General features: G+C 39.5%; 1 protein-coding gene across 2 annotated transcripts in view; it reads left to right on the top strand.

Annotated features, from left to right (window-relative positions):
* The window catches only part of LOC124872695 (netrin receptor UNC5D-like), a 316,030-nt gene that overhangs the window by 286,109 nt on the left and 17,428 nt on the right, over nucleotides 1-12,493 (top strand). For both annotated transcript variants that reach the window (XR_007039348.1, XM_047372961.1), the window contains exon 14: nucleotides 7,436-7,666. Coding sequence is in view for 1 of the 2 variants with exons in the window: in XM_047372961.1 (XP_047228917.1) it covers nucleotides 7,436-7,666 (231 nt within the window). In the remaining variant the exon portion in view is untranslated. The remainder of the gene's footprint in view (nucleotides 1-7,435; nucleotides 7,667-12,493) is intronic.

The following is a 12,493-nucleotide window of genomic DNA, read 5'->3' as shown; positions in this document are numbered from 1 at the left end:
AATCTGTTTCAGTTTTTGTCTAAATACTATTTTTTTTTTTTTTATCTCTGAGTAATAAATGCAGACGCATTTACATTTTCTAGTCGTATTGTGTAGTCTTGCAAATATTATATACAGATTTTGATTCACATTTTGACGAAAATGTCTCTCACTGATGTATGAGATGTGGTAAAAATGTAATTTACAAACATAATTAAATATCCAAAACACTTAAAAGGCTAAATCATACATTTTTGTCTCATAACTGTGCATGGGAAGCCAAAAACTGAGAAAAGTGCACCTTTTAAAAGATGCAGAACCTCACTTCTCTAAATGCATATTAGAGTGTTATTTCCATGATTGCCTGTGTGACTTTCTTCTCACATCTAGCTCTTTTAATACAATAACAGCTCTAAAAACTCATTCAACTCTGTCCTATACAGGTCCTTCTCAAAATATTAGCATATTGTGATAAAGTTCATTATTTTCCATAATGTAATGATGAAAATTTAACATTCATATATTTTAGATTCATTGCACACTAACTGAAATATTTCAGGTCTTTTATTGTCTTAATATGGATGATTTTGGCATAGAGCTCATGAAAACCCAAAATTCCTATCTCACAAAATTAGCATATTTCATCTGACCAATAAAAGAAAAGTGTTTTTAATACAAAATACGTCAACCTTCAAATAATCATGTACAGTTATGCACTCAATACTTGGTCGGGAATCCTTTGGCAGAAATGACTGCTTCAATGCGGCGTGGCATGGAGGCAATCAGCCTGTGGCACTGCTGAGGTCTTATGGAGGCCCAGGATGCTTCGATAGCGGCCTTTAGCTCATCCAGAGTGTTGGGTCTTGAGTCTCTCAACGTTCTCTTCACAATATCCCACAGATTCTCTATGGGGTTCAGGTCAGGAGAGTTGGCAGGCCAATTGAGCACAGTGATACCATGGTCAGTAAACCATTTACCAGTGGTTTTGGCACTGTGAGCAGGTGCCAGGTCGTGCTGAAAAATGAAATCTTCATCTCCATAAAGCTTTTCAGCAGATGGAAGCATGAAGTGCTCCAAAATCTCCTGATAGCTAGCTGCATTGACCCTGCCCTTGATAAAACACAGTGGACCAACACCAGCAGCTGACACGGCACCCCAGACCATCACTGACTGTGGGTACTTGACACTGGACCTCTGGCATTTTGGCATTTCCTTCTCCCCAGTCTTCCTCCAGACTCTGGCACCTTGATTTCCGAATGACATGCAGAATTTGCTTTCATCTGAAAAAAGTATTTTGGACCACTGAGCAACAGTCCAGTGCTGCTTCTCTGTAGCCCAGGTCAGGCACTTCTGCCACTGTTTCTGGTTCAAAAGTGGCTTGACCTGGAGAATGCGGCACCTGTAGCCCATTTCCTACACACGCCTGTGCACGGTGGCTCTGGATGTTTCTACTCCAGACTCAGTCCACTGCTTCCGCAGGTCCCCCAAGGTCTGGAATCGGCCCTTCTCCACAATCTTCCTCAGGGTCCGGTCACCTCTTCTCGTTGTGCAGCGTTTTCTGCCACACTTTTTCCTTCCCACAGACTTCCCACTGAGGTGCCTTGATACAGCACTCTGGGAACAGCCTATTCGTTCAGAAATTTCTTTCTGTGTCTTACCCTCTTGCTTGAGGGTGTCAATAGTGGCCTTCTGGACAGCAGTCCGGTCGGCAGTCTTACCCATGATTGGGGTTTTGAGTGATGAACCAGGCTGGGAGTTTTAAAGGCCTCAGGAATCTTTTGCAGGTGTTTAGAGTTAACTCGTTGATTCAGATGATTAGGTTCATAGCTCGTTTAGAGACCCTTTTAATGATATGCTAATTTTGTGAGATAGGAATTTTGGGTTTTCATGAGCTGTATGCCAAAATCATCCGTATTAAGACAATAAAAGACCTGAAATATTTCAGTTAGTGTGCAATGAATCTAAAATATATGAATGTTAAATTTTCATCATTACATTATAGAAAATAATGAACTTTATCACAATATGCTAATATTTTGAGAAGGACCTGTAGAGTAACAGTCGATCACCATCACACAGGAACAGTCAGACACCTGCATTCATTCTATAAAGCCTCTATTCTTCTACTCGTGCTTTCACTGTATGTGAGATGCTCTTTTAATGTTTAACTAACCTCATCAAAAGCCTTTCGAGACCTCATCAGGTCACAATGACCTCACAGCCATACTTTCCCTGAACTGTGGGGGGCATCTGTGACTTTGCCTACCTGGTCCTTTCACTCGTTGTGACATTTACACAGATGTAATTTTCCAGAATATGTGTTGCACAAAAGGAAGCTATCAAAATACCCATCACTGATGGGAGCTATATGCCAACATAGAATAGGGAGAGGTCTGACACAGACAGGATGATGAAGGTTAAGACAGGGAATATATTTTCTAAATGTAATACTGTGGCCCATCTCTGTCATTGAGAATTAATGACCCTTTTATCTCAGGAAGGGTGCTCACTCAAATCCTAATCTCTAAATTAGTGATATAATGAGAGATGAAGGTCTCTTTCCCATTCTGTCCTCTCTTTCCTTTGCCCTCACTCTTCACTTTCACCCTGTCTGCCTTTAAGCGCCATTCCCATTTAAGTTTCCACTTTTTTACACTTGTTTGACTCTATCATTTCTCCCCCAGCCGCCTGGTGGGGATGAGCTATATCATAGATATCCGTCATGTATGCTGCATCACTAATGGGGCCTGGGTGAAGAAGCTGTAGGCCACAAAATTACTCTGCTTTGCTTTATATGGCTCAGTCAGTCCATATGCAGTGAGGGCTGCTGGGTCACAGGTATGTTAAGAGGTGATTCAGGGAGAATTTACCACACAATGAGGAGCAATTGGCCATTGGATACAACTGCCCCCTGCTAATACGTTTTGTCAGTGTTACCAGCTCTCCATCTGTTAAGAGAGATGTATCATTATTCATTCAGCCCTTTTTAGCTCAGTACAGCTCCTTATCCAAGGTATCCTGGGAGATTTCTAATGTATGATCTATAATTTACATTAATGATATCTCTCACAGTATAAAATTCTAAACTTTATTGGTTTACAACAAAAAAGGTTTTAGAACATATCTTCAGAAAACAGATAGAAGGTGATAAATTGCCTCGCAAGAGTATTTACATGTTACAACAAAAACCTCAATGTATTTTATTGGAATTTTACATGACAAACCAATATAAGTTGTCCAGAAATGGAAAGAAAATTTTAGCAAATAAAAACCTTAAGTGTGCAGAAGCTGCTGAAGAAAGGAGTAATGTGGTTGAGCAAGAGGTTTGAGGTATGATGTGGGCAGCTGAATTCTGTACCAGTTGAAGCTTATGGAGAGATTTATGAATTTATAAGAAACACATAAGAGAAGACAATTATAATAATCAAGACGGGAAGTGACGAGACTGTGGACAAGGATGGCAGCAGTGTGTGGGGTAAGGGAGGGGCGGGTGAAACAGTGGAATTATCAACAGTGAGAGAAAAACTGGCAGCTTTGGATAAGGTGGATTTGGTGCCATTGAGCAGAACCTCAGTTTTGCTACTGTTTAATTGGAGGAAGTTTAAGGTGAACCAAGATTGTATTTCAGAGATGCAATAAGTGAGGGAGGTGGCGGAAGAGTGGAAGAAGGTTTAGTGGTGAGGTAGAGGTGTCATCAGCATAACAATGAGAATTAATGTTAAATTTGCGGGGAATATTTCCAAGGGGAAGGACGTAGATGATAAAGAGGAGGGGCCCCAGGACAGAGCCCCGGGGCACACCTGAGGTGACGGGGGAAGGGGTGGATTTAAAAGATCTGAGAGAGATGAACTGAGTAAGGCCAGAAAGGTAAGATGTGAACCACTCTAATGGAGTGTGAGATATGCCAGTGGAAGATGGCCAATTGAGGATGGAGTGACACATGGTATCAAAGGCTGTACTTAGGTGGAGGAGGATGGTGAGGAGTCCAGAATCAGCTGCCATGAGGAGGTCATTTGTGACTTTGAGTGCTGTTTCAGTGCTATGGAGTGGGCAGAAACCGGACTGGAACTGTTCATACAGATTATTATAGGATAGTTGAGAGTGGAATTGGGAGGCGACTGTTTTTTCAAGGATTTTGGAGATTAAGGGTACACCGGAGATAGGATGGAAGTTGTTGAAGTTGGAAGTTTGTTTTCAAAATTTGGGTAAAGGCGGCAGTTTTGAAGGATGTAGGAACTGTTCCAGTGATGAGAGAGGAGTGAATAATGGCAGAAAAAAGGGGGACCAGAGAGAGGAGATAAACCTTGAGGGGAGGGGTCCAGTTGACAAGAAGATAGCTCAGTTTTACGGATGAGTTCTATAATTTCTGAGAGAGTGAGGAGCTGAAAGGAGGAGAGAGGTTGTGTGGATAGATAATGGTCAGGCAAGACGCTGGAGTGAGGGATTCGGTCAAGATGATAGTGGATGTTTTGGATTTTTTCAGTACAAAATGACATAATTAAGTTGCAAAAGGAGGTTAAATACAAGTGAGGGGCAGAGAGTCCTGGAATTGGGTGATGTTACTTAGTAGGGAGAACAGTGACTTGCCCTTATTGGCAGTAAATTAGGCCCGAGCAGGAAAACTGCAACTGCAACTGCAACTGCTGCAACTGCAACTGCAAGGGCCTATTGTAATCACTCGAATTCTTATTATTATTCCGGGGACCAGTGGTGGGGCAATATGGGGACTTTGCCATATCCCAAAACTCACCAAATTTTACCCAAAATTGTCCCCTGCGTGAAATTTTAGTTCTTTAATGTCGTCGTCAGTGGGCGTGGCCAAACCACTTAGCCACGCCCCCAAACGTGAGATAGGCCAAACCGTAAGTCGTACAGATCTGAAATTTGGCACAATGCTAGAACTCCTCAAACCAAGAAAAAAAGTCTCTTGGGGGTATGCCCTAAAATGCACAGGAAGTCGGCCATTTTGGGTCAAAGGCCGATTTTTGCCCATTTTTCAATTTTACTCACCTCGAACTTTAACGAACTCTTCCTAGGGATTTTCAGCTATCGGCTTCATATTTGGTCAATATGCAGTTAAGGCATGGGGGATTAAAAGTTATCAAAATTTTGAGTTTTCGGCCATGTTTAGGGGGCGTGGCCGGGGCACGAACTTGCCGTTCGCACTCAAAGTGAAAAGATGCAATAATGTTCCCAAAGAAACGACAAATCAAACCAAAGTTGGCATGAAGGAGGACCTTTGGGTTCCCGATGATCCTATGGGGTCATATTCTGACATCATCAAAGCCACGCCCCCTGAAAACCGGAAGTCACTTTTTTCACTTGGAAAGGTGCCTCTCTGACCCTCTTGACCCAATCAACTTGAAAGTGTGTCAGAAGACAGACAACTAGTGGGTCTAACTTCGTTTGAAGCACAGTAACTTTTTAGAAAAGGGCATGGCCGTGGTGGCGCGGTGAAGTCAGACGTCACGCCATGGCCATACGTTTGGCTCTAATTTCCACATAGATCATCTGATCTGCACCAAATTCAATGTGATTGATCCTTGTCCAGTCCCCAACAGAGATCTGATGACATATTTGGTGGGCGTGGCCTAATTCGTCCACAGCGCCCCTTAGACAATTTCAAAAAAACAGCCCCAAGCCATGCTTTGACCAAGGAATCTGAAATGTGGTACACTTATGTATCTTCTCTGGACCTACAAAAATGTCTCTTGGAGCATTGGTCTAAACCCCACAGGAAGTCGGCCATTTTGGATTGAAGTTGCCATTTTGACCCTCTTTTGGGCGTTTTTAGCCCGCATATCTGAGCGAACTCCTCCTACAGCTTTTGACTTAGATATTTCAAAATCACTCAGTATGGTCTTAAGGCACTGGGGATCAAAATGTATAAAAAGCTTTTTGCTACATGAAAGTATGTGGGTGTGGCTAAGCCTCAAAATCTGACTTCTCGCCATGAAACACGAAACTCTTATAGTTTCTACAAAGAAAGTCACAGAGACATGAAACCTTATGGGATTGATCTACCTCTGGCCCTGAACAATATTCACTGATCAGATGCTGACATCATTGAAGCCCCGCCCCCTCAGAACAGGAAGTGTCATGTTTCACTTAGTGTGGGCCATATTTGATCTCCTTCAACTAATCAACATGAAACTGTCTCCAATGACAGATAACACGATGGTCTAACTTCATCTCCAGTACTGACAGGTTTGGCTGGAGGGTGTGACCGTGGTGGCGTGGCGAAATCTGATGTGACGCCATGGCGATACGTTTGCCTCTAAATTACACATTCAGGGTCCGATTTACTCCAAACTCAATATGGTTGATCCTTGTCAGCCCCTAAACAGCTCTATTACATTACATATGAATTTACCTCAACGGCGCCCCCTATGACACTTCAAGTGCTCTAGCTCCCTCATGCCTGATCGGATCCACTTCAAACTTCCTATACATCATCATGTATCAATGCTGGACATGTTGACACAGTCAATACATTACATCACTCTAGCCCCGCCCACTAATAAACAAATGACTGTAGTTTCCATATGGAAGGTTCGATTCACTCCAAACTGAATATTCTTGATCTTTGTCAGCCCCCAAACAGCTCTTTTGGATTACATTTAAATTTGGATCAATAGCGCCCCCTAGGACACTTCAAGGGCTATATCTCCCTCATACATCATCGGATCCACTTCAAATGTAGTATACATGATCATGAGTTAATGATTGACATTTTGACACAGTCAATTGATGATGTCATTTTAGCCCCACCCACAAACAAACAAGTGAGTGCAGCTTCCATCTGGAAGGTCAGATTTACTCGAAATTTTGAATGCTTTTTGCCAGACTGAAATTCTGCATGAACGAAGATTATATGACATGTTGCTCAAAGTGCCACCTACTGGCAACGTGTTGAAGTGACGCGGTGTCATCGTATGTAGGAGGCGATGCCAGGCTCCTGCGGTTGCTCAACAGCCCGAGTTGCGCTGAGGGGTGCGAGGGCCTTCAAAGCTGCTTGCAGGTTTCTAGTTACACTTATTATTGCTCTCCTTGCCCAGCCTGTTAGTTTTGGTGGCCTGCCATGTCTTGGTAGGTTTGCAGCTGTGCAATTGGGGATGAAGTCAAATGCAGGTCATGCTTTTCATATATTTATTTGATGATAATTTGAAAACCAATTATCATTTTTCTTTTTTTATTATCATTTTTCTTCAATTTCACAGTTATGTGCTACTTTGTGTCGGTCTATCTCATGAAATCCTACATTTAAATTTGTGGTTGTGATGTTACAACATGTGAAAAAAGTCCAAGGTGTATAAATACTTTTACAATTCACTGTTGCTTAAGTAATCGTTTGACTTACAGAAAACAAAAAGATGTCTTTACTGTTAACTTTCACTCAATCACAAACACATTCTGCTAATATCTAGTCTTTCCTTATTTGTTTGTACCGCCAAAGGAAGTGATGTCAGTGGATGAGGAGACCACATCCTGCTACTGTCTGCTAGAGGCCCAGAGGTGCCATTTACTGTTGGAGCAGCCGGGTCGTTACGTTCTGGTGGGGGAGACGCTGAACCAGGAGGCTGCCAAGCGACTGAGGCTTGCCGTCTTTGGCAGTCCAGATCCAAGCAACTCCCTGGGCTTCACCCTCAGGGTGTACTGTGTGGATGACACTCCCTACGCGTTTCAGGTATTAGTGAAAAAAATATAATGTATAAAAGCATAAAAATACAATACTGATTAACTCACATCTACGTGAAGAATAGAGACTTGTTTTCTTATTTTTTTACATGCTAAACATGAATAAATTGAATGTTTTTTGCATTACTTTGTCAAGTGATAAGTAAACCTTTAACAGATCAGTAGATAGTAGCCTTGAACCTATCCACGGGTTAATAATAGGTTTTGATATAAAATAACCCTTTTCTTGGATAGAAGATACTCTGTGTGCCTGGCTCAACTGTGTTGTAATTTGATCATGTTTTAGGTGTTTTCACCTAAACTGAATTAATTCATTTTAATGGGTCACCGACTAACTATTTTGAACTAAACTCACACTCCCATATGAATTAATCATCAACCAATTGGCAATTATCACATAACATTTGCAACCTGGCCTTTGGTGGCTTATTAACATCTGTTAAATTATCTCCTGCTCGCTTTGCTCTCATAAACTGAGTTCAAATGTGGCTGAATTCATCTTAAAGTATTTTCTTACTTTAATGGTCAGAAAGCGATTTGAGTCTTAAATCTTTTGACTACAACTTGCCACATTAAGACTATTGCAACCACTTTAAAAAGACTACAGGGTTGGTGTTTCTTAACAATATTTGATCGTGTTTCAGCTCATCACCTGACATTATGCCATTCACCTAACTTAAAGACATTTATACTGTTATTTTACCTATACTTACTTATGCAACGGTTGGAGAGAAACATTAAAAGTGACAGATTGCACTAGACTGTGGCTTTATTCCTCTGCTACTGTCTGTTGAACCAGCAAACCCACATCTGGTGTCACTCCCTGTCTGCGGCAGGCTCTGCATAGCAACAATTGAACCTGAAACAATTCAAAGTAATGTATCAGTTTTGATAATGGAGGATCAGCCTTTCAGGTTTAAAGTTTGGTTTAGCTATACATTATCAATAACAGGACCCTGACAGGTATATGTTTGCATGACAGCCAAATCTGCATCTACAACTGCACATACAGAGCAGTCTGGCTTTTACCTACATTTTACTTTTAAGTACATATTAAGGGATCCAGTACTACAACAGTGTAGATGACATATTGAATTACTTAAATAAGGATTATCAGTATTATGTTGTTTTCTTCCTTGAAATACAAAAAAAAAACATGTTAAAAAGTAATATACTAAGTTACGATTTATAATATACGGGCAGGTAAAACATCCCATCAGTATTTCAGTTTTTTTTTTCACAACTTATTTATTCCCTGATGAAGGTTTGGAGCTCTATACAGTTGATGAGTGCCCTGAATTGGTAAGATACTTATTAGCTTAATTAATCAGAACTTCTGTAGGTCGCAATACAGTTAGTTGGAGCCACTTTAAGCATTAGCCATGCTAACATGAGTGAATTTGTCAGTGGACACAAAGCATCTGTATAGAGCAGCGAGAGTTACATAATGTCATTACTGAGTAATTTCTGAGTCATTTAAGCAGTACTTGCATATATACTGTAGCCGCTGGCATACATATGTAGTATATATAGTTATGTCCAAAATTATTTATTCTCAGAGCAGATTTAGGTTTAAAGTAATAATTTAATTGACATGGTTGTTATGACGAAAAGTAATATTAACATTTTGGAATAGCTCACCCAGAGTCCAGCCTGTAATCTGACAGAGAAATGATGGTGGTAGCAAAAGATTTGAGTGATTGCAGGAGGGGCTTTCAACCATAAAGACTTGGAGCTGGTAACTCAAGATAAATCATCAATATACCAGAGGAAATCTGTTCAACAGTTATAAGAAGGGTTTTTCATTGATTATTGAAAAGGGTGATTTTCAATATGCCATTTTTTATGAATATGTAAATAAAGATAAATGTCTATAATTGATGCTTATTGATACCACTTTTTAATTTTCTTATCATTTTAGAGATGCTGGTCTCATTTCTTTTCAGAAACAAAGTTTATATGAATAAATATTATCTAAAATCTAAATCTGCAAGCAATAGGAATATATTGGGCGTAACTGTATGACATGTCAGATGTCTCATTTCACAAAACATTTTACATGTTCAAACAATCAGCGGAAGCCTGGCTTAACTGGAGATCTAATGGTGTATGGCACAATATCAGACTTATAGAAAGGCAATACTGGAGCGAAGGCAGCAAATCTTCTTACATCACTAAAACGCAAAGCGGATATGCAATAGTGTGGCGGGAGTATAAGTAACAGAACTAGAGATTATGTCTTGCCTTGACAGAAATAGTTTCAAGTTTACAAGAAAGGATGACAATCTTACAAGAAGAAAGGAGAACCAAGAAGTTTTTCGTGCCGAGGAAATAAATTACTAGATGAAAAGCCAATGCCTTTATTGGTATTGAGAAGAGAAAAGAAGACGAACAGAAGACACAAAAACAGCCTCTGCAAAAGAAAGCAAACAAAGCTAGCTAAAAGTGGGGACTCAAATCCAAGACTGCATAATGGACCTGGATTATGAACCACCAGGTCTGTCAAACAAAAATAATAAATTTGCCTTACTTTGTTTGAGATAGCCATAAAGTCACAACTCAAATGATAGGGTGCCAAAATGAAAAAAGAAAACTTTAAAAGGCTACCAAGCCTTTATGATGTTGCACTTGATTAAACTGTAGGAAACAGAGCAAGGTCTTAGAATTATGATTTGGTAATAGCAGGCAGTAATCTCTGGGGTTAACTTCATAAAACCTTTACAAACATTTTTACAGTGCTTTATACAAATATTAAAACATTCCCTAGCCAAGCTAAAAATATGAACATTGTGGCTGTGCTAGAGGGAGCACTAAACTCACCATGAATGTCACATATGTGCACAAATACCCATGAAAATCCATCCTGTATTGGTTAGTGTCTGAACCACAGTGACCTGCTTACACACCACCACAGACTGAAAGTAAAGGTTTTCTAAAGATTTCTTGATGTATTATGCAAGTTTAACAAATGATGTAAGGTTTTAGCTGTGTTTCTAGTGATTTGCTTGGAAGAACTGCAGCTCGACAGTGTAGCGCTCCATTGAAGATCCACTTGTTTAGTAACATTGCCACTGGGAGATGCTTGATGACGAGGGGACAAATAAGGACTTTTAATTACAAAGACAACAGATGCTCCAGGGTGGATTCTGTGCCCTTTATTTGTGTCGTTTAATTTGCTCTCTGTTAATTAAATGTATTTCTGCGACGGATTTCATGTGTAAAGTACTTGAACACATTAAAATGAGGCACTGTCTGACATGGAGCAGCAGTTCATCAGTCCATCAGTTCATCAGCGTTCCTGAGTGGAGCTACGTGAAAATGTGGTTCTTCTTCCACCACACAAAAAACACTTTTTCTTGATACTGTTCTTTTTGGTCAGAGAGAAATTTCACAACAGTCGTTGTCCTATCTGAACTGAGCAATTAAGCAACAGGTTTTCTGAAAAAGTCCTGTTAGTTGCCTCTCGCTACCACTTGTTCTGCATCAGTCCTGGCTTCATTTGAGAGACAAAACTGCTAGTGCTAAATTAGAAATTGGATGGAGGTGCCAAAAATCAACTCAATCTACTTCTCCATCAGTGACACATGGTTATTTGGTCTGTTTGTTTTTCTTGTTTTGTTTCCTTGCCTTTGTTTTTGTTTTGTGGTTCATGCGATAATTTCCCCTGTGGGCTTGAAAATCGATAGCCTGCATACTTGGTATTGTCCTCTTTATTCCCCAGAATTCCCTGCAAAGTACACTAAACATTTGCACACATTCAACATCCCTCAGAAATGTATTAACAGTCAAATAAAACTCAGTTTTTCTGTTGTTTTTTGCTATTTTAGAACAATTTCCATTCAAAGCCAGCCTTTTGCTTTTGTTTAAAATAATTTACACAAATATATGTTTCGACCTTAAAACAGTCATGTGGAATCCTATTCTTCCATCTGTACAGAAACAGAAAATAATTATTGGAGCAGTTAAGTTTTTGCTCTGGTTTTAATTATCAGTTTTCATGCTGCGCCACATGTGTGTTGGCTCGTATCATCGACACATATCATCATAGCAAATAATTTTAGTGTGCTAAGTGCAGCGATTACTTCAAATATAGTGTTGGTGAATGGAAGCAGGTGAAAGTCTAACTTTCCCTCTCCTTGGTTAGTTAGTGTTATATGAGAGTTAGCTGCTATACAAAAACAAACTTGTCATCTTTAGAAAACCATAAAGCTGATAACACCGTTTATCAATCCAATCTTTTAATATTATTAAACCTATATTTCGACAGGCAAAACATTAAGAACAATATCTTATTTATAACGTTACCCTGAAAGTGCTAAAACATTTACATGGGAAAATGGGGAGAGGACAACAAACATTTACATATACAATACATATACATGTATTGTATATGTAAAGATTGTATATTTACATATACAACAAGCAATATGTTCATTTAATAAAACAATTACGTGACTTTAAAAGGTCCTTTACTGTGTGTTTAAAAGCAATCAAAGCCATTTTACAGTTAAAACTTTCCAACAATGTATTTTGCCTTGAAATGAAGTTTAATGGTGATAAACAAGCTGTCACATGTTAAAATGAACATAATAGCTGTTAAAATCGTCATCTATAACCAGACTGAGGCTGCAGCTCAGATGTCATCCTGTTGAAAAGAAAAGAAAGAAGTGCATATATAGAGTTTTTATTAAAGTGTTCATTATTTAAGGTGACATTACTTCTCAAAAACATTTTAATACCGAACATAAAAAATGAACAATATAAACACATACAGTTTTGACTATAAAACTTGGTGTCCATAATTCAAATGCACTAG

This window comes from Girardinichthys multiradiatus, chromosome 8 (genome assembly GCF_021462225.1).
Source record: "Girardinichthys multiradiatus isolate DD_20200921_A chromosome 8, DD_fGirMul_XY1, whole genome shotgun sequence".
NCBI classification, from domain to species: Eukaryota; Metazoa; Chordata; class Actinopteri; order Cyprinodontiformes; family Goodeidae; genus Girardinichthys; species Girardinichthys multiradiatus.
Note: the sequence above shows the minus strand (reverse complement) of the source record. Positions and strands in the feature narration are given on the sequence as shown.